The 21585-nt window shown below is 41.3% G+C and overlaps 1 protein-coding gene across 2 annotated transcripts in view; it reads right to left on the bottom strand.

Moving 5' to 3' along the window:
- Positions 1–21585, bottom strand: part of LOC137342131 (calcium/calmodulin-dependent protein kinase kinase 2-like) — a 90277-nt gene that overhangs the window by 43149 nt on the left and 25543 nt on the right. For both annotated transcript variants that reach the window (XM_068005818.1, XM_068005819.1), the window contains exon 2: positions 15439–16000. In XM_068005818.1, the coding sequence (XP_067861919.1) occupies positions 15439–15948 (510 nt within the window). In that variant the 5' untranslated portion in view covers positions 15949–16000. The remainder of the gene's footprint in view (positions 1–15438; positions 16001–21585) is intronic.

The raw sequence follows: 21585 nt of genomic DNA, 5'->3' as shown, positions 1-21585 counted from the left end.
ATTTTCGTTTTCTAGATGTTTCTCTATCACATCTTTGAGTATGGATTCCATTGTCTTTCCTATCACTGACGTTAAACTAATTGGTCTGTAGATCCCTGGACTTATTCTATCTCCCTTTTTAAATACAGGAATCACATTAGCTGTCCGCCAGTCCTCTGGCACTATTCATTTTTCTAATGATTTTTTATATATATGTAACAGTGCCTCTGCTATCTCTTCCCTAACTTCTTATAGTATACGTGGATGCAATCCATCCGGACCTGGGGTCTTATCCTCTCTAAGTTTGATTAGTTTATCTATTATCTCCCCCCTTCTATCTTAAATGTCTGTTTTTATCTCTTCTTCTAATGTCCTGCCTACCATATTAGTCCCCCTGGTAAATACTGAAGCAAAGTAATTATTTACTATTTCTGCCATTTCGCTGTCATTGCCTGCGAGTATATTGTGTGTATCCGTTAAAGGTCCTATGCCTATCCTGATTTTTCTTTCGTTATTTATGTGTCTGTAGAATACTTCACTTTTTTTTTATATTCCTTGATAATTCAGTTTCGTGGTTACTTTTTGCCTTCTTTCCTAACTTTTACGTATTTCCTTTTGTTACCCTCTCCTTTTTTGTCTACGTACTTAGTGTATGCCTTTTTCTTTAGTTTCAATTTTGCCCTTATTTCTTTATTCATCCATGGTGTGTCATTACGGGCTAGTTTGTTTTTGCTTTTTGGTAGGATATATTTCTCCTAGACTCTATTGATCACCGTTTTAAATGTTTCCCACTGTCTTTCTATTTCTTTGTCAGTAAATTTTTCCAGTTTATTTTTCCTAGTTCCATTCTCATCCCCTCAAAATCAGCTTTTTTCCAATTTATTACTTTGGTCTTTGTCTTACTTATGTCTTTCTCAATCTCTAGCTTAAACCTTATTATGTTGTGATTGCTATTGCCTAGATGTTCCCCTACACTTACTTCTCTTATCTGTTCTGGCTCATTTCCCATGGCTAGATCCAGCAGTGCTTCCTCTCTTGGGCTTTTTAACATACTGGGTGAGAAATGAGCCCTGTGCACATTGTAAAAACCCCATTCCCTGTACCTACCTCTTCTTGCCAGATTATTTGGGGGTAGTTAAAATCTCCTATGATTATTATTTTATGCCCTTTACTCATTTCATATGTTTGCTTACATATTTCTTCCTCTACCTCCTTTCCTCTATTAGGTGGTCAGTAGTATACCCCTATTAGCATGATAGATCTCTTATCTTTTATTTCATTCCATATGGATTCTGTTTCTATCCTTCTGTTAGTTATGTCTCTTTTTACTACTGCCATTATATTATCCCTAATTAGTGTAGCTCCTCCACTCCCCCTTCCTCCTTCCATATCCTTTCTGATTAGGTTATAATCTGCCATATTTAGTTGCCAATCCTGTTCTTTATGTAGCCATGTTTCAGTTATCCCTACTACATCTGGTTCCTTGCTTCGGATTATTGCTTCCAGTTCCGTTTTATTTCGGACGCTGTGTACATTGCTGTACAGGCAGTTTAAATCAGCTTTAGTAGTTGCGCCTATTACTTTTACACTTTTTACTTTATCGTTTTTATTACTGATCACTCCCACTCTCTTTATTTCCCACACCAATCCTTCAGCCACGTTTACTTTCCTGATCTGTTTGTAGCTTACGAAGCTTATTTGAGATCAGAAAACTGTGACATTTGATTTGTGTGTGTTATGAACATATTTAATGTGCCACCCTATACATTTAATGTGTGACAGGGTACATGCAAGCCCTTTAACTAGATTAGCAGATTAACATCGGTTACAAACAATAACAGGTTTTTTATTTATTCACACTGATTTACTATCAGCAAATTAATTTGAATTTAAAATACCTTCATTATGAGAGCGTCAATCTGAATGTGGCTAGCTTAACAAATACAACAGGACTAGCTGAAATCAAAGGGTTACAACAAAGGGTTAATAAAAACCTTCAGAAAATGTTTTCATAGAATTTCGGTACAGAAGACCCATTGTGTCTATGTTAGCCTCCCTACTGGACCCATCTATTGTAATCCCATTTCCATGCTCTTTCATTCTTCAATATTTTTCTTGTTTTATTTCATATCCTCTTAAATGTTGTGATTGACTCAGTTTTAATAGCTGCTTCTACTAAAGCATTCTAGATCCTATTAATTCATATTAACCTCCCCCTTTATATTTCTAGTACTAATCCTGCATTTATGCTCCCTTGTTAATTGTTCAGACAAGTGGTAATAATCTTTCACTATTGATTCTCTCAAACCTTCTCATAGCTTTGAACGCTAACTAGTCCCCCCCCTTAACGTTCCCTGCTCCAGTAAATATGGCACTCATTTTTTTAAGGCTTTCAGTTAGAAATTCTGTACAACAGTATAAACTTAAAAGGATAGTTTAAAAATTGCCTAAGTTCGATAAGAAGAAATCACAAGCTTTAAAAACAAGGAATTTATGGTATTTGAAGCAAAATATTTGTATCTGTATAAGCGCTAGTTCAGTTATAGTGGGGTGACTCATACTTACAAACATGATATCAATATGAAGCAGCTATCAGCTGAATTTGTTTTTGTTACAGACAGATTTTCCCTTAAAAAGGAACTAATCAAAAGTGATGGAATCAGTCCTTAATTATATGACTCATTTTTTCCAGTAATTTTTTTTTTTTAAATTTCTTATTCCTATGGTCACAACAAAAGTTGTAACATTGCCCTCCTGCTAAGAATTCTGGGTACAATGTAACTGAGGATTGCTGCTGCCTGGGTAAAGACCACCCATTACACCATTCTCATTGCGGTAATAAGAACGAGGTCAGAATCTCACCAATTACAGCAGTAGAAGACCCTGCCCATGGGACAGGGTAAGGAAAGGAAACCCGAAAAACTGTGGGAATACACTGTAAGATAAAAAATTCAAAAGAAATAAATCTATAAATAGAATATAAAAGATAACATTAAAAAGGAACAGCGTATCTGCACAATGAAATATGATGAAAAAACTGAAATATAATTATCAAAAATAGATGAAGACAGAAAACTGTATAGAATTAAGAACTCAGTATACACGAAATGAATGAAAATGGCAGAAAATACAGAAATTAGTAACAAAGGAACAGGAGGCGGCCATTCAGACCCTCAAGCCTGTTCTGCCATTCAATTAGATCATGGCTGGTCTGTACCTCAACTCCATTTACCCGTCTTTGGCCAATATTCCTTGATATCTTTACTTAATAAAAATCTGTCGATCAGTCTTGAAAATTTCAATTGACCCAGCATCCACAGCGTTTTCGGGGAGAGAATTCCACATTTTCACTACCCTTTTTGTGAAAAAGTGCTTCCTGATTTCACTCCTGAATGACCTAGCTGTAATTTTAAGATTAAAATTCCACTTGTTCTGGAGTCCCCCACCAGAGGACATAGCTTCTCTGTATCTACTTTATTGAATCCTTTTACCATTTTAAACACCTCAATTAGATCACCAATCAACATTCTAAACTCAAGGGAATACAACCCAAGTTTATGCTACTTGTCCTCATAATTTAACCCCTTGAACCTTAAATCTGAGGACTGCTTCACACTTCAATGTGCCAGCCATAACTATGCTGAATTTTAGCAATTCCTAGCAAGGCCACTAGGCAGATCAACTGTATCTGAAAAAGAAAAACTATCACTTCCATCGTTGCTGTTATGACAAACATAGCCGAGTCCGATCAAAATGTGGAAAGACAAATGTGGAGGCTGGTTTGCCCGACTGGTTAAATGATGGCAGATGATGGAAAGCGGTCATGTTGGATGGGGAAGAAAAGGGGAGGTGCCATGTAAATGATTTAATATTTTGAACCAATAATAAAAAATGGAATATCCCAATAATACTGCTTCTAATTCTCTGAGCACGAATGACCTCCCCAACCCCAAAAAATATATAATTGACATTTAGCCAGATGCCATTCAGTAATTCCATTTTAAGTTTTTCTCCCTTTTTATAATCATTTACGTCGTTCAATGAAGCTGCATTCAGCCTGGGATATATTATGGGAGCCAGAGAAGACTTACTCTGCATCTCAAGGAGTAGGCCAAACATCTAAGAGAACAATGTCTGAAATTTGCTACTGTTGAGGGGCTGGAAATAAAATATAACCACCTACATTTCTCACCCTGGCACAACTGGCATAAGCAGCTGAAACAAATGTCAAATCCCTGCAGATATATTGAGTGCTGAGCACAAAACTTCTGTCAACTTAATTCATTATGTGAGTGGAACAATTAAATAGAGTATTATAAAATTGTGAAATTCATTCTTTTTCTGGTTCTTGGGGGTACAATGCTGCGGTATAAAGCAGAGCAATGAGCACCACAGAAGTAATTATGGTTGCCATTGAGTAATCTATAGTAAAAGAATAATTTTGCTTAATATACATACACATACACAATAAGACATCATAAAGTAACTTAAATATCACATCTGTGTTGGTTAAACTCCAGCAAATAAAGTTAGAAAAAAATTGTACTAATATAACACTTAATCATGTTTCTCAGGAAAAACTCAAAGTGCTTTACAAGGAATTACTTTGAAGTGTAGTGATGATGTAGGCAAATTAAATAAGTTAAATAATTTGGAATTAGCAATTACAATAATTAAAACCAGAGATTTCCTGCATTATGAATAAAGATTAAATCACACATTTATCAGTGTATTAAATTATACATATAGTCAACACTTCCTGTATTTACAGGAAGGTCATGTTATGCTATTTCCGTCATGCGTGTATATTAGGTTTAGCTGATGATGTTTAAGTTTGCACATAGTTGTATTATACTTAGCTTTCAGTCACGGCCAGTTATCAGCATTATGGCCCACAGCACCACTCCCTTCTCATTGCTGGTTTCCTTGATGCAATTGCTTCCTGCTAACCTGATGCCAACCTGTGACCCAGGTCTCAATCCTCCCCAGACTGGCATCCCATCACCAGAAAATGTGCCCTGCAGCCCGGATCCGTCACCTGTGGCCTGAAAGGCAGCTGTAACCAGCCAGTCTAGAGCCCTGGTAATCTCTCCCCTGACCAGTACCTCGCACTGACTACTGGAAAATGCAGCTTGTGGCTCTGATCCTTCCTCCTCCCACCAACAGTGGCCCCAAAGGCTCCGTCAGCCTCCCTTGACTAGGGCTCTGAACCCACCAGCGGAAAATTTGGCCTGAAGCTACCCACAGGCGACAGGCAGAAAACATTTTAATCCGCAGCTATACTAGATATCTTCTCAACTGACATTCTGCATCTGTCACCAACAAAATAAACGACAGAGAGGAAAAGGCAGAGAGAAAAGGACAGAGAAAGCAGAAAGAAACACAGAAAGAGAAGCAAAACAGTAGAGAGAAGCAGAAGAGAAGAGACGGACAAAGAACTGGAGACAGCTGAAAGAGAAAAGAGCAAAAGAAATGAAAATGAACCAGAAAAACTGATTGCTGCCTGCTGGTAAGCCAAATAGGACATTAAGAAAGACTTAAAAAATTGGAGCTTTTTCACTGGAACAGAGAAGTTTATGGGGATTTAAAAAAGGTTTTCAAAATTGTGAAAGATTTTCAGAGGGTAAATAGCGAGATTATTTATGCCGGTTGTTAATCTGTAAAACTGGGTACAGATTCAGAAATTATCACCAGAAGAATGAGGGGGGAAGTTAGAAGAATTCTTTTGATATAGATGGTTATTGGAACATGAAACGCTTGGCCACAAATGTCTATAAAAACAGACAATTTAACATCAGTTAAAAGGGAATTGGATAGTATTTGAAAAGGAAGAATATAAAAGGATACGGACATTGAAATGGAATTAGATAGCTCCAGTTGAAGAGCTAGCACTGGCGCAATAAAAAGAAAGTCGCATTTATATAGCACCTTTCATGACCTCAGGATGCCTCAAAGCGTTTTACAGCAAATGAAGTACGTTTGAAGTGTAGCCACTATTGTAACGTTGGAAACGCAGCAGCCAATTTGCACACAGCTAGCTCCCACAAACAGCAATGAGGTAATGACCAGATATCCTGTTTTAGTGATGTTGGTTGAGGGATAAATATTGGCCAGAACTCCCCTGCTCTTCTCCAAAATAGTGCCATGGGATCTTATACATCCACCTCAGAGAACAGGTAGTACTGCACTGGAGTGTCAGCCTAGATTTTGTGCTCAAGTCTCTGGAGTGGGACTCAAACCCACAACATTCTGGCTCAGAGGCAAGAGTGCTACCCACTGAGCCACAGGTGACACTTGCGGTTCCTTCTGTGCTGTAAATTCTATCAAATAACTGAACCCATGATCATCATATCTTTGGTGTACATTTTCTGAGGGCATATTTCATTTTTATAAATTTTTTTGAATCTAATTCCAGAAAATATTTTTTCCAAATCTGGTAGGTTTTACCTTGATCTTATACCTCATTTGGACTAACTCTAATGCATAATTATTACAAAGATGATAAATTCTTGAAGACTAGATCACAACCGATATGCATGTGTCATTTGGACTGATTAATCACCATGGCTCCCACATATTATTTACTGAACTTGCAACTTCCATGTGCGGCTTGCTTATATGCAAGAAACCAATTAACATATAGTTGCTATGGGGAGAAGCAATAAATATCTGTATTAAGTATCAGAGGTAAAGAATAGCTCAAACCACTTGGTGTCTTTGTTTCTATGGTTACACATTAAATTTTGTTCACAGAAAGGATTTGAAGGAGGTGTAGGTATTCATTTAACATTGTTGGTAGTAGAATCAATATTAATTCAATTTTTCCATCGGTAATGTGTGCCTACTCCCCAGAAGTTACTTTAAACCAAATCAAATGGACTAACTTCTACCATAGTAAGGATACTTTTTTTATGTGGTCGTAGGATGAACAGGTCACAGCTCTGCATCACTGTTCACATCCAGCTAAATTCCACGTCCCGAGCAACATGAGGTACAGTGACAAATACACCACAAAGCCCATCACTACAGCTGACTCAGTGACATGGCGCAGAGAAACAGGACCAGCTGAATTAAGAGGTTAATTCCCTAAATATGTGTACCACATTCTAGAGTTCATGAATTGATTTATTCTGTACAGTAGAGTTAAAGTTTTAGACTTCCAACTTTGATGTTATAACTTAAGCCAAATGTATTACTTAATGGTAAACTTTGACTATTTTCTTTTTCTGAAGAGATTGACTCTTGCTGGGGTATATTCCACAGATGTGGGTTCCCCTTTAGTATCTTACCCAAAAAGCTACTCTTCAAGTAGGAGTCTAAAATGTTGGCAGGTTATGCAACTTTGGAGGGCATCATAGCCAAACACAATGTCCACGTGTGCATTTCCCAACAATGGCTGCTGCATAGTTATTAGGAGTGGGAACCCTGAATGATTTTTTTCCTTCGCTAGCCAAGGCGTACTGAAATCAATTGTAGCACCCCTAACACTGCTCAGGCTGAGGTCAGCTTACTCAGCATAAGCCAAGAATTGAACCTGAACTTTACAGTTTGTGTGGCTTAATACTACGATGGCTTGTGCCTTTACCCACCAGCCCATCTGGCAGCTCAACAAAGGGAGAACCACGGGAGAACCATCTACAGTTGACTTCTGTAGCGTAAGAATGGTGCTAAATGTCGTGCATGTTTAAAAAGGAAATGCTGGCTGCATCCCCAGAGAAACATAGTTCTGTGGCTTGCCCCGGTCCCCTGTTGACCAGAAGGTCTGTAAGGGTTGTAGGAGCAGGCTGAATATTCAAAAGTCAGTAATTCTTTTTAAAACTTGAAACCCCCTCCTACTATGTTTAGATCCAATTTCCATCAGGAGCCAGACAATCTCAATCTCGGAGGTTCAATATGCAGCTGCAGCGTTGAGAAACTTGCAGCTGTGTTTCAATTTCCTGCCCATTCTGTTGGCCAGGAGGCAAGCCTGTGGCTGGGTAAATCCCAGTGCTCCTTTGCCTCAACAGGAGCAGTACACTTTGGGTACACTAGTTCTGTCCAGCACTGGGGGACGTAATGGAAAATCTACACTGTAGAGTTGTTAATCTTACTTGTTTGCACATAGTAAGTATACATAGAATTACACAGAATGTACAGCTCAGAAACAGGCCATTCGGCCCAACAGGTCCATGCTGGTGTTTATGCTACATACGAGCCACCTCCCACCTTTCTTCATCTAACCCTATCAACATATCCTTCTATTCATTTCTCCCTCATGTGTTTATCTAGCTACCCCTTGAATGCATCTATGCTAGTTGCCTCAACTACTCCTTGTGGTAGCAAGTTTCACATTCTAACCATTCTCTAGGTAAAGATGTTTCTCCTGAATTCCCTGCTGGATTTATTAGTGATTATCTTATATTTACAGCCCCTAGTTCTGGTCTCCCCCACAAGTGGAAAATCTTCTCTACATCCATCCTATCAAACCCTTTCATAATCTTAAAGACCTCTGTCAGGTCACCCCTCAGTCTTCTCTTTTCTAGAGAAAAGAGCCCCAGCCTGAAGGTAGGCTAATATGTATAACCTTTCAGTTCTGGTATCATCCTAAATCTTTTCTGCAAGCAAGAAAGCAGAAATTAGCCATAGTTCATGACACAAACTTATGCTGTGTTTAGTTATACTGTACTGGCAACTGATTTACTGACCCCAGCAAGTAAAATCTGAACAATTGTTTTCAGAAGCTCCATTTTTGACAAAATCTAAAAAGGACATTTTCAGAAACAGCTTTCTATATTAAAATGTCACCATGGATGGAGCTACATCTTGCTTCGGATGATCACTGTATTCTGTTCATGCCTATAAAATGGAATATAGGTTATTAAATTGTGAATAATGTATTTGCATTGCTTCCCCATGTGTGCATGGATGAGGACTATGTGGGTGTGAGAGTGACACAGTGGTAGTGTGTGAATGAGGACTATGTGGGTGTAAGACTAATTAACTGGATGTGTGTGGGTGGGTGAGTGATTGGATTGATTTGGTGAGTAACTATACATGGACAGGTAGCTCTAGGTAGTGGAGTAGGTTGATGGGAGACTGGAGGAAAGACTCTTCAAGCTACAGGATATGATGCTGATGACTGGATGGCTGACAAAATGAGTGACTGTAGGCACGACATTTGCATTTGACCAAAAAAATGAAGGGATGCCAGACTTGTCCAGGAGCTCTCGAGTAGCTGTAGCTAGTGAATAATTCTATATTTGTAACCTTGATGTCCAAAGCATATAATCTACTCTGCAGGTTGCTGTCTATGCAACTGATAGTAAATGAAATAAACATAGATTTTTACACACGGTCCTCATAAGACTTTCCCTTTTTGCTTTCTTTCCTTTTTTAATTAACTTTACATACTTTTTTCTTTGTAAGTTATGGCCTATCTTCAGCATGCCTGATCTCCATGCCTATGCTACCAAGAGGCAGGCCACAAATGCCCTGATATTTGACCACAAGCAGCTGCCAAGTGCTGCCCAGGCATGAGTCTTCCTTCTCATTTTCCCCTCTTCCAGCAGGGAGGTTCAGCAGACTCTGCTCACCATAGCTCAGATCAAAAATCAAGCTGAGTGGGGACTGAAGCTACAATCATTCTACTCCGAGTTCTAGTGCTCTAATGTTCATTATCAATCTTATCCCAAATTTTGTTTACCTTCTTTAGGCTCTCTTTAGCCATGGTGGCCAGGTGACCTGCTCTAAGGCATATGCAAATACTTGCACCAAACAGGCCACTAGGAGCTGCTTAGAGCAACCAGTTTGAACTGACCTTAACTTTCTCTGTGCTCAGCGGGGAACTGTCTTGGCGTCTACTTACTGCCTCCTGATTTTTAAAAATTTTCCTGTCAATTTTCTTCCTCCCCATTCTTTTCTGAAGCTGACTCGTGCCACAGTACAATTGCTGTGGCAGCAAAGCTCTGCTAACTTACCCAAGTAACCATTCTACATGTGAGCCTAGATAGTGTCAACAGGCTATTTGACTGTAGAAGGCATTATAGACTGCTACACATGCACACTTTCCAGCAAAGATTGAAAGCTTGGTTACTCTGGCCTTTCATAATTCAAGGGTGTCAAGGCCAATTATATCACCACAGCTGGTGCCCCAACAGGGCCCAGCTAATTTGACACAGACTGGGAATAGAATTAGGAACCTTCTGGTCTGTATAGTTAAATGCTACATCTGGTAGTGCCTTTGCCCATTAAGCCAGTGATGTTTAACTTTTTGGAGCAGGTGTCCAGATCTACGTGCCACAACTTCAACTTCATTTACCTGCCTTAGTTCTATATCCCTTAATACCCTTACCTGACAAAAATCTATTAATCTCAGTCTTGAAAATTTTAATAGATCCAGCATCCACAGCCTTTTTGGGGAGCGAGTTCCAGTTTTCCACTACCCTTCGTGTGAAAAATTGCTTCCTGATTTTATTCCTAAATGGCCAAGCTCTAATTTTAAGCTTATAACTTCTTGTTCTGGATTTCCTTGCATATGGTTATAAATACACCAAAAATACAAACTGCCCTGCACGTGAAGAAATGTAGGCCCCTGTTCCACACCCATGTCCACGCACACACACTCAAATCTGACTTGCAAAACTTTTCTAGCTGCCTGTACCTTATTTGCCTTTTTGCTCTGATTGCTGGCCTGGACTGGTCTGTTTCTCTGGCAATCACTTGTTCTCTATAACTCACTTTGCCTCTGCTGCCTTTTTATCCATCACTGCTGTTGCCACTTCCCTTTACCAACTGAGTCAATTGGTGGGTGGCAGGTGGGGCCAGGGGGGCGGGAGGGGGTGGAAGTGAAGCAGAATTTTAAATATTATTTAAATTTGTTTCATTCCTTCCATATTTTTCTTGTGTACTCACACTTAAGTTTCTACAGAAAAACCAGTTCAGTAATGAAAAGAACTGATGCAGCATACTTATGCGGCTTATTATAATCTGAGAGTACAAATTTATGCCAAAACAACAGAATGCACCCACCTATTCTAAATACGTTACTGCTGTCTTTAACAGTCCTTCAATCATGAATCAGGCACCAGTAGTATTCTCAGTTTAAAAGCTGACAGATTTTTCCATCTTAGCTGCTGACAGTGCACTAGATTTTGTTAATTCTAAAAAAGTCAAGGTCGAAACTATAGAGTCCATTGAATTCTTTGGCATGACAACATATCCACTGCCTGAAGTACTGAGGTAGCATTAATTACATTTCATACTCATATCATAGAATCACAGAATGCTTACAGCACAGAAGGCGGCCATTCGGCCCATCAAGCCAGTGCCAGCCCCATTCCCCCACAGCCCTGCAAACTTTATCCCTTCAAGCATTTATCCAATTCCTTTTTGAAAGCCACGACTGAATCTGCTTCCACCATCCTTTCAGGCAGCGCATTCCAGATCATAATTACTCGCTGCGTAAAAACGATTTTCCTCATGTCGCCTTTGGTTCTTTTGCCAATCACCTTAAATGTGTGTCCTCTGGTTCTAGACCTTCTGTCAATGGGAACAGTCTCTCTTTATATACTTTATCTAAACCCTTCATGATATTGAACATTTCTATCAAATCTCCTCTCAACCTTCTCTGCACTAAGGGCAGCAACCCCAGCTTCTACTGTCTATCCACGTAACTGAAGTCCCTCATTCCTGGAACCATTATAGTAAATCTTTTCAGCACCCTCTCCAAGACCTTCACATCCTTCCTAAAGTTGCAGTGCCCAGAATTGGACACAACACTCCAGTTGTGGACAAACCAGTGTTTTATAAAGGTTCAACATAACTTCCTTGCTTTCATACTCTTATGCCTCGATTTATAAAGCCCAGAATCCTGTATGCTTTTTTAACCACTTTCTCAATCTGTCCTGCCATCTACAAAGATTTGTGCACATATACCGCCAGGTCTCTCTGTTCCTGCACCCCCTTTAGAATTGTACCATTTAGTTTATATTGCCTCTCCTCATTCTTCCTGCCAAAATGTATCACTTCGCTCTCCTCTGCATTAAATTTCATCTGCCGTGTGTCCGCCCGTTTCACCAGCCTGTCTACGTCCTCTTGCAGTCTATTACTATCCTTCTCACTGTTTACTACACTTCCAAGTTTTGTGTCATCTGCAAATTTTGAAATTGTGCACTGCATACCCAAGTCCAAGTCACTAATAAAGAGCAAAAAAAAGCAGTGGTCCTGGTACCAACCCCTGGGGAACACCACCCTCCAGCCCGAGGCGGGGGGGCGGAGAGAAAGGGACCAGAGAGAGAGGGGGTGTGTAAAAATGGGGTGGAGGGGGGGGGGGGGTGTATAAAAATGGGGTGGAGGGGGAACATACAAATCAAATGTGAGCAAAGCAGCTTGCAAAATTACAAATAAGATACATATGAAAGTTACAAGTTAAGTATGAGCAATCAGTAAATCTGCCAATAAAAGGACAAGCAATGAAATCATGCCTTTCACGATCACTGTGATGACCTGCATTACCAGTATACTAGCAAATCTCTGTTCATATATTCTCCAATTTCCATATTTTATAAATCATTACAGTTCAATTAATGTCTACTGAAATGATCTATACTTCTGATAATTTGGCTAAGTCATTTAAGGGTAATACCATTAGGTTTTACCAAAATACCATTACTCCAATTGCTCATCCTTTCAGGTTATGTTCCAGAAAACATCAAAAAACCTGGGTGACTTCTCCTCTCTTCGGGTTGAATGTGCGAGCCAGGTGCAGGATGAACAATTCCCTGCAGGCGGAACTAGAAAAGGTCTATGATCAGGTTGTTTAGGGGTGGAACAGAGAGTAATGAATCGTTGGATGAAATACAAGTTTAATTTTTTGTGCAAACATCGAGGACTCATGAGTGCAGATGCCATTATTAATTTATTCCTCAATTTAGGAAGATAGCAAAAATGCAGCAACATGAACAAGGGGACATAATCTTAAAATTAGAGCTATACCATTTAAGAACGGAATCAGGAAGCACTTTTTCACACAAAGGGTAGCAGAAATCTGGAACTCTCTCAAAAGGTTGTGGACGATAAGACAATTGGAGCTTTCAAGACTGAGATAGATTGATTTTTTTTGTTGGTTAAAAGTATCAAAGAGTATGGAGCAAAGGCAGGTAAATGGAGTTGAGGTACAGATCAGCCATGATCTAATTGAATGGCGGAGCAGGCTCGAATGGCCTACTCCTGTTCCTAATGTTCCTATGAAATCCAAGCAGGGCAAAGTAGAATACTGGGCAATAAAGTAATTTTTCAAGTTGAGACAAATTTTTAAAGAGGACTATTTATCTAACAGTCCCTCTAAAACATCATGGCGATTCAAAGGCTCATGAGGACTTCAACAAATAAAAACAGATGCTCCACAGAATTGCAGAACTCGGGACAAAGAACCTTTTAACATATTTTTGAAGCAGATTGGGGGGGGGGGGCGGGGTGGGCGTGCGGAGGGGTTCATGACTTGATCCTATTTATTTACTTCTCTACAGCAGCGAGGACCCCAAGATGCGTGGGCACTTCCAAAAAGAAATTTATGCTGCACAGAGTAGAGGCCAGAAGGCAATCAATTTTTTTTTAAATAAATAAAACGCATTTAAATTGAGGAGAATTGAAAATACCTGTAAACTGGAACTCTTTGCAGGGGATGCATGAGTTTTTGAGAGAGCAGAGTTGGGAATCAGCCTGAGAGTTGAGGGGAGTGCTACAGCGCCACTAATGGAGAAAGTACACATTGCAGGAATTACCGGTTCGTGAGTTACAGCCAGCGTCTTCCTCGTTTCCCCCCCCCCCCCCCCACCCATTATCTTGTTGCTTGCCCCCCAAGTTAGGGAACTTCTGGGTTAGATGGTACTGCCTAATGTGGGGATAAGCAGTAAGAAGAGCCATATTCAACAGTTTTTATAAAGCCTACTTTTCACAGATCCTCGAGTGCACAGAATACACACATGTAGGTAGAAGCCAGCTTACTAGGTGCTGCCACCTGAAACTTGGATGAAAACTAAATGGCAGGGTGATTTAAAAAGTCATACCTGTCTATCGTTAATCTCTTCTCATAAGTTTTGTCATTTGTGCCATCTTTCATCTCTTAACAGTATTTGCTATGTATATCCTTTAGCATAGATAACATCTATCGAGTGATCTTAATAATGCTGATAGGCACAAGTAAACATTTACACCCCTTTTCTTTTGAAGAAAAAAACATTTCTCTCTCCCCCCTCCTGCCCTTTCTGAAAATGTTCACTCAAGATTTATAGCTCCATATATGCTGGTTACCCTCTGATGCCACAACCAGTATGCCTGTGTTTTGGGGGGGGGGGGGTGGTGGTGGAGAGAAAGAGATCACAGCCAAGTCCAATCCTGTCCTCACCCAAAGTGTACACATGAATTTCTATCTTGGGTCACTATACAGTGAAATCCTTGAGAGCTGTGGCAAGCTTTGTGCTCCAGTTTCACACTGGTTTTGAAGCTTACAGTTTGATGTGCAGCAGTGGGAAAACTCACTTCAGGAAAAATGGGCCACTTCAGAAACAAGCCAGACAGGATGCATCATCACAGCTACTATGATTGATGTGATGAAGGAGATGCACTCAGCCATGTCACCATGCCTCCCAAACAAATCAGTCAAACGCCTGGAAGAAACTCCAGTAACAACTCAATGAGTTAATCCAGTGAGTAACTGAGCCATACAGATCCACAAGGTCCCAAGAATCCAGATGAATTTGTTTCAGGTTTTCTACATGGGATGCTGAGTTGATAATGCAGTTTGCGTTATTATAAGAATGATAATCTGCCAGAATAAACAATACAGGTATTTACTGAAGAACTGAAAATAAATGTGCAGCAGTATTCACACTATGCAGCATTTTACTACCCATTTCTGGAACACATTTCAAACTTTGAATATTATGCAATAGTAGATATTGGTTCTGAAAAACAAACCACTGAAATATTTCATGTTTGTTTCTTTTTATTAACAATGACCATTTAGGCTTTTCCCATAACTTTGGAATGCCTGTAGCCTCTTTGTACAATATTAATTCTTTGCATATAGCTATTGAAAATGTATTGTTGAGAAACAGTAACGTATAACACCAAATTAATTTTTCAGATTCCCTCACACTGTGGTCTTTCCATTTTATTCATTTAGGTGAATGTGTCTTTAATTCACTTCAATGACAGCATTTGCACAATACACTTGCAACAACCAAAGTTTTATTTTCTTCATTGGCATCTGAACTGAAACAATTCCCCAATCTGATAACTAAGTATATCTATCATATTAAGGATAAATTGCATTTGTTCAGAGAAATATTTTTGTCTATAACGAGATTTTCAAATGGACTCTACTTCAATGAATTTGAACAATATACATATTTATTTCATGTAAATACATTACAGCATTGCTGTTCTGATACATTAATTCATCAAGGAAGATAAACCTACCTGCAGATCTGTAATAGACACTCTATGAGACTCCACTGTTGGTCGACGAGGCAACCGAGGAGAAGAATGTGGCGATGTAATTGGAGAATATGGCAAAGAAGGATCAATATAACGTCCATTAATGGCTGAGCCGCTGGCAGATAACTGAGTTAAATTGGACCTTTCTTGAAGAGATAGTTTCCGATTGGACATATTTAGCTTGACTCTAGGTACTCGGACATCTTCTGATTGAGCTCTTTCTAATCGTCCTGAAACTTTATCACAGGATGATCTGATCTCTTCATTACTCTCTTGCATAATTTCATCTTCCAGCATTCCTTCTCCGTTTTGGTCTAGTTCGCTGCCAGAGGCACTCTGATCATATTCTGTAACAATGATGAAAGACTCCATGCCTAAGTCAATGTTCAGGGATGATAGACTACAACTAATGTCTAGCTGCTTCTTACCACATTGCTCATCTCTGCTAACAGGCCTCTTAGCAGCAGATCTGCTTGAGACACATGATGACATGATGCTTCTCCTTGCTTCATCCAAATGAATAGGTCATGTGACCTTCAGCTGCCTATAGAAATAATAAAAACTAGTTAAGAGAAAGACTTTAATCATATTAGCTTTTTGATGAATTATCCAATGAGAACATGTTACCACCACCAAAGGAGTAAATACTTCCAATTTTAATTCACCAGCCGGTCCACATAATAATTCACCCAAGGGTCCTCAGGGAGATGGGATAGGTGCTGTGCAAGCCCCTTGCCTGATCTTTAATGGCTCGCTGGAGTCTGGGACTATTCCCTATCACCATGCCAAACATCTAACAGATACAAGAAAGAATACACATCAAAGGAAGAGTGTTACAGATACGAAATATTAGCTTTGTCGCAGTTCTAAATCATTTCCTTGATTACTTCCACCTTGGTCAAGAGAACTAACTCATCCATGGCCAACATTCCTCCTTTAACCATTGAAAACAGGTTACCGTGCACAACACTTACGCCACTGTTTAAGGGCAAAGCTGAGGGTTATCGTCTTGAGAGTACTTTGCACAGAAAGTATTCATCAGCCCCCAAGGAGCCTTTCCTTTTACATATATTAACTTTAAAATTAAAAGAAATATACGTTCACATTCAGGCTAGTGCCGAGTACTTTTCTCGCTGCAAAAGGCACTTTCATAGGTGTGTGTTCTATATGATCTAAAACTTAACCGTATGCATACAGTATGTGGGACACAGCATATCCCCGGGCAAACAATTCTCCATTTTATGCGTACTTGCTACTGGATAGTATGTAGGATTCCACTGTGTTTCATCACTGTGTGTCAGCCAGGTTGGACACTTTTCACGACAGGCCGCATTATTTATAGAAGCAAGCAGTATAGGCAAGATATCGAGCAGTACAAAAAAAGGTACTAGAAGTCTAGATCCAGTCACCAAGAATTTAATTTTTAAAAAAATCAGACAAATTCCTTTGTTTTGAATTCTTCTTAGAGAACTCATGAAGTACTTCTAGAAAGAAATATCCAATCTGGTTCCTCAGCAAAAACAAGGGAATCTTTGTAAGAATTATATAAGTACAAGTTTAGAGATACAGGGCCCGATATTAGGAGGGAGGCGGGTTGGCAGCGGGGGGTCGACTGGGCGCATGGGTAACGCGCCCAGTGAAATCGGGGTGCTCCGCACGCAATCGCAGCTTAATTGAAGGTACTTACCAGTGCTTCCGGGTTTCGCGCTGGAAAGCTGCGCAGCGGGCGGACTGCACAGGCACATCATAGGCTGTCAGCTGGAGGAGCCCTATTTAAGGGGCAGTCCTCCACTGACTGATGCTGCAGAAAATAGGCAAAATTACAGCATGGAGCAGCCCAGGGGGAAGGCTGCTCCCAGGTTTAATGATGCCTCACTCCAGGTCTTACTGGATGGGGTGAGGAGGAGGGGGAGGACAGAGGTCTTCTCCCCGGTGGACGGGAGGAAGTGGCCTGCCTCTGCCACCACGAAGTCCTGGCTCGAGGTGGCAGAGGAGGTCACCAGCACCACCAACATATCGCCCAACTGCATACAGTGCAGGAGGCGCTCCAATGACCTAAGTAGGTCAGCCGAAGTGAGTACACTTACTCATTCCCCTACACTCCGTACGCCACATCACCGCCCCCACCCCACATCTCCTTCTGCATTGTCAACACTACTCTATCACATCACTCCTCACACACACTCAAAGCTCATCCTCATCTTCCCTGCACTTACTCACCTCACCAGTACTCATCCCACCACGACCACTCAACCCAATCCTCATACAATCTCATGGCTCTATCTCAAACTCACCCTCTCATGTATCTCTTTCACGGTCAGCCTCACTCAACCTGCCACTACCTGTGCTGCAGCCACAGGGCATGCATCACATATGTGCAGTAGGAAGCGTAAGGCAAACGTGTTGTGAGCATGAAGGGGTTGCACAAGGGTGTTTGAGGGTTTGTCATGGTTTTTACTTATATTTGATTTCTGATCAACTCACATTACATATTATATTGTCACCACTACTGCCACGTCTTTGCGAATCTTGTCTGGTTTGGGCAATAATGCCCTTTCCTGAAGAAGACCCACAACTGATGCCACCCATTCTGTCACTGCAGAGTGGGTGTAGGTGTATTTGCAGGGTTCTTTTGTGCAGACGACAGAGACGTCGGCGATGTCCCCAGTGGCACCCAGGAAGGATGCGAAGGAGAAGTTGTTGAGGGCAGTGGTGACTTTGACAGCGACAGGTAAGAAGATGGTGCTCGAGCCAGCAGGGAGCAGCTCGGTATGAAGGAGGCTGCAGATGTCCACGACTACATGTCGAGTGACTCTGAGCCTCCGTATGCACTGCTGCTCAGAGAGGTCCAGGAAGCTGAGCCTCGGTCTGTGGACCCTGTGGCGAGGGTAGTGCCTTCTGCGATGCATCTCTCTCTGCGGTTGCCCTCCCTCCTGCTTTCAGGTGGATGAGTCACAGCACTGTGTTGTGGAGCTCCACGTGTCAGAGGTGGACGGCGTGGCCGGCGAGGCTGGTGATGCTGTTCGTCCTCCGAGGAAGTCATGACTGCAACTACGGCGGCCCCAATCCGGAAGATGTACATTTGAGGGGGTCCACAAGGTAGGTAAATATGTCTGCACACCGGGATAAGTGTGCAAGTTTGTGAATTTTAGTGTTAGGAGGAGGGTGGTGGAGGCCAAACTTCGTCCAAAGTGACAGAGTGGCCTCCTGCAATGAGTGAGGGTCTCCCCCCCGCCCCCCCCCCCCACCACCTGTCAAATGGACCTTTGCAGCTGCCACAGGCTGATGGCTGCAACACGTCCATTTCAATTGGGAGTGTTTCCCCCAGTACAGGAAACAGTCGCAGTTGTTTGGAAAATCCCACCCCTCCTAAAATATCATGTTAATCAGGTCTGTAAACGACCTGAAGTACCTAAATAATTACCTTAAGTGGCATCCCGCTGGCATTAATTGCCGGCGGGAGTCCCACATGCGGGGGCTGCCCGCGCATGTAAGCGCATCACTGGGGAACACGGATGTGGGCGGGTTGGAGCCGGGCTCCGGACCCGCCCCGGGAATCCCCGATTTTCGGAGCCCCCCCGCCATGAACGCACCCGTTCGGGGGTCCGAAAATCGAGCCCACAGTCTCCTTCACTTAAAACGCCCACGCTTAAAACGTGCAGTCGCTTATATTGGCCAAAAACAATAACCATTAGCTATTTGCATCAACGTCAATTTCAACGTTGCTGGTTATAGCGACTTAAGTGCTCCGTTTATTTCAGGCAGAAGCAGCTGTGCTTACTCACTAGTTCGCACCTCACAGTGTTGATCTACTACATTCTTGTTATATTCTTGTGAATTAAACAAGTTTTCAGGGTATGGGTTCATTACGTATCAAATTGAATGGTTTTCATCAAAACAGCAAAAAATGAAAAGGATTGAATTATTATCGAAGTAGCAATTAGTACTACAGTTTCAGTTAATGACATGGGTTCAGTCAGCTTTTGGCACAGAATCGATCAGTTTTCAGAATCATCCCTGTGATACTTTATGAGTGAAGTACACATGAAAAATGAAGAATGTTTTTTAAAATATACTTATATTTAACAAAAATAACACTTCATGCACAATAATCCCAGCAGCCAAAATTTAGTGACCTAATTAGAGGCTTGGGTTGTTTACGTGGTTATTCGGTGAAGGAGTTGAGGTTTGTGTTTTCCCTCCTCTCTGGATCTTGCTGAGATGCTCTACCTGGTAATGGCTTGTTTCTGAATGACGGGTCCTGCTCCCTGCTCCAGGGTGAGGTTGGTGCTGCGGAGCTCAGAGTCCTTGGTCAGGTCTAGGGTTCGGCAGTAAGGGGGTTCATTCGGTAGCGGTTCAGGGAGCTGCGGATGCTGATGAGCGACGACAACATTCTTGTTATATAGCAATACCTCATTATACCGGCCATCGCATATAACAGGCAAATCGTGTTCACATGAACGTGCCTGCTATAAACAGTGGGGAATGCAATTCATAATCTTGTTTCACAGTGAGACAACCCTAAACGCTTATATGAAAATGTGTTTTTTTTTAAAAACTCAGAATTCCTTTGACTAGGCACTTGCTTTAAAAGCCGGTCATTTGGATAAGGTGATCAGCTGAACAATATTAATAATATTTACAACATATAAGCTCAAACAACAACTTGCATTTAAATAATGCCTTCAACACAGTAAAACGTCCAAGCTGCTTCACTGGAGCACTATCAAACAAAATGTGACACCGAGTCACATAAGGACTGCAGAAGATGGCAGACTGCTTCAGGCGGACCTTGATGTGTTGGGGACTGGGCACATGACTGGCAAATTATGTTCAATTTGGAGAAGTGCAGCGTTATGCATGTGGGCAGAACAAATGCTCAACATACGCACACCCTTCAGGGAAAAGCATTAAAGCAGGTGGAGAAAGAAAGAGATCTGGGCGTACTAATGCTTAGGTCTCTAAAGGTTCATGAGCAATGCCGTGAAGCGATAGCGAGAGCAAATAGGGTGTTGGGGTGCATTTATAGGACAATTGACTATGAGACAAAGCATACAATTTTGCCCTTGTACAAGATCTTGGGTCAGGCCTCATTTGGAATACTGTGTCCAGTTTTGGTATCCTCACATGGTGGGTGATAGAGGCTTTGGAAATGGTGCAGAGGGGGGCCTCTAGACTAATTCCCAGCTTAAAACATCTTAGTTATCAAGATAGGCTAAAAGAGCTGGGATTCTACATTTTACAGAAGCGTAGACTTTGGGGTGATCTGATTTATAAGGTTTATAACGTGATGAAAGGAATAGATTGTGTTCCAGTTGACAGTTTGTTCCAATTAAGTACGCTAGGGATGATCATGGGTCACAATTTTAAGTTGTACAAGGCCAGATCTAGGTTAGATGTCAGGAGATGGTTCTTTTCCCAGAGAATAGCGGACCTCTGGAACAGGCTGCCAGCTCATGCGCTGGACGCCAATTCGCTGAATTCCTTCAAGCGAGAGCTGGTTGAGGCGGAGATCACCTTTTACAAAAGATAGGTAATGTAATGCATAGAATTATCAGGGGCTGAGTGATCTCCTGAACTAGTTTCAATCGTCAAAGGGGTGGGAAAGGAATTTCCCAGATTTTTTTCCCCCAAATTGGCCTGGTTTTTTTTCTAAAACCTAGTTTTTTGCCTTTCCCAGAAAATCACATGTTGTAGAGTGCGAAGTGTATATATTGTGATACACGTTATCACAATTGCGTGGGACAGGCTGGAAGGATCAGCGGGTCTTTTCTTGTCCGTCATTGTTCGTATTAGGACAGGTGCCCAAAAGCTTGGTCAAAGAGGCAGGTTTTAAGGAGCTTCTTAAAGGAGGAGAGGTAGATAGGCGGAGAGATTTAGGGAGGGAATTCCAGAGTTTAGGTCCTAGGCAACTGAAAGCACGGCCGCCAATGGAGGTGCGATTAAAATCAGGGATGTGCAAGAGGCAAGAATTGGCGGAGCGCAGAGATCTCGGAGGGTTGTGGGGCTGGAGGAGGTTACAGAGATAGGGAGGGGTGAGGCCATGGAGGGATTTGAAAACAAGGATGAGAATTTTAAAATCAAAGCGATCTCGGACCAGGAGATGATGTAGGTTAGCGAGCACAGGAG

This window comes from Heptranchias perlo, chromosome 25 (genome assembly GCF_035084215.1).
Source record: "Heptranchias perlo isolate sHepPer1 chromosome 25, sHepPer1.hap1, whole genome shotgun sequence".
In the NCBI taxonomy this organism is placed as follows: domain Eukaryota; kingdom Metazoa; phylum Chordata; class Chondrichthyes; order Hexanchiformes; family Hexanchidae; genus Heptranchias; species Heptranchias perlo.
Note: the sequence above shows the minus strand (reverse complement) of the source record. Positions and strands in the feature narration are given on the sequence as shown.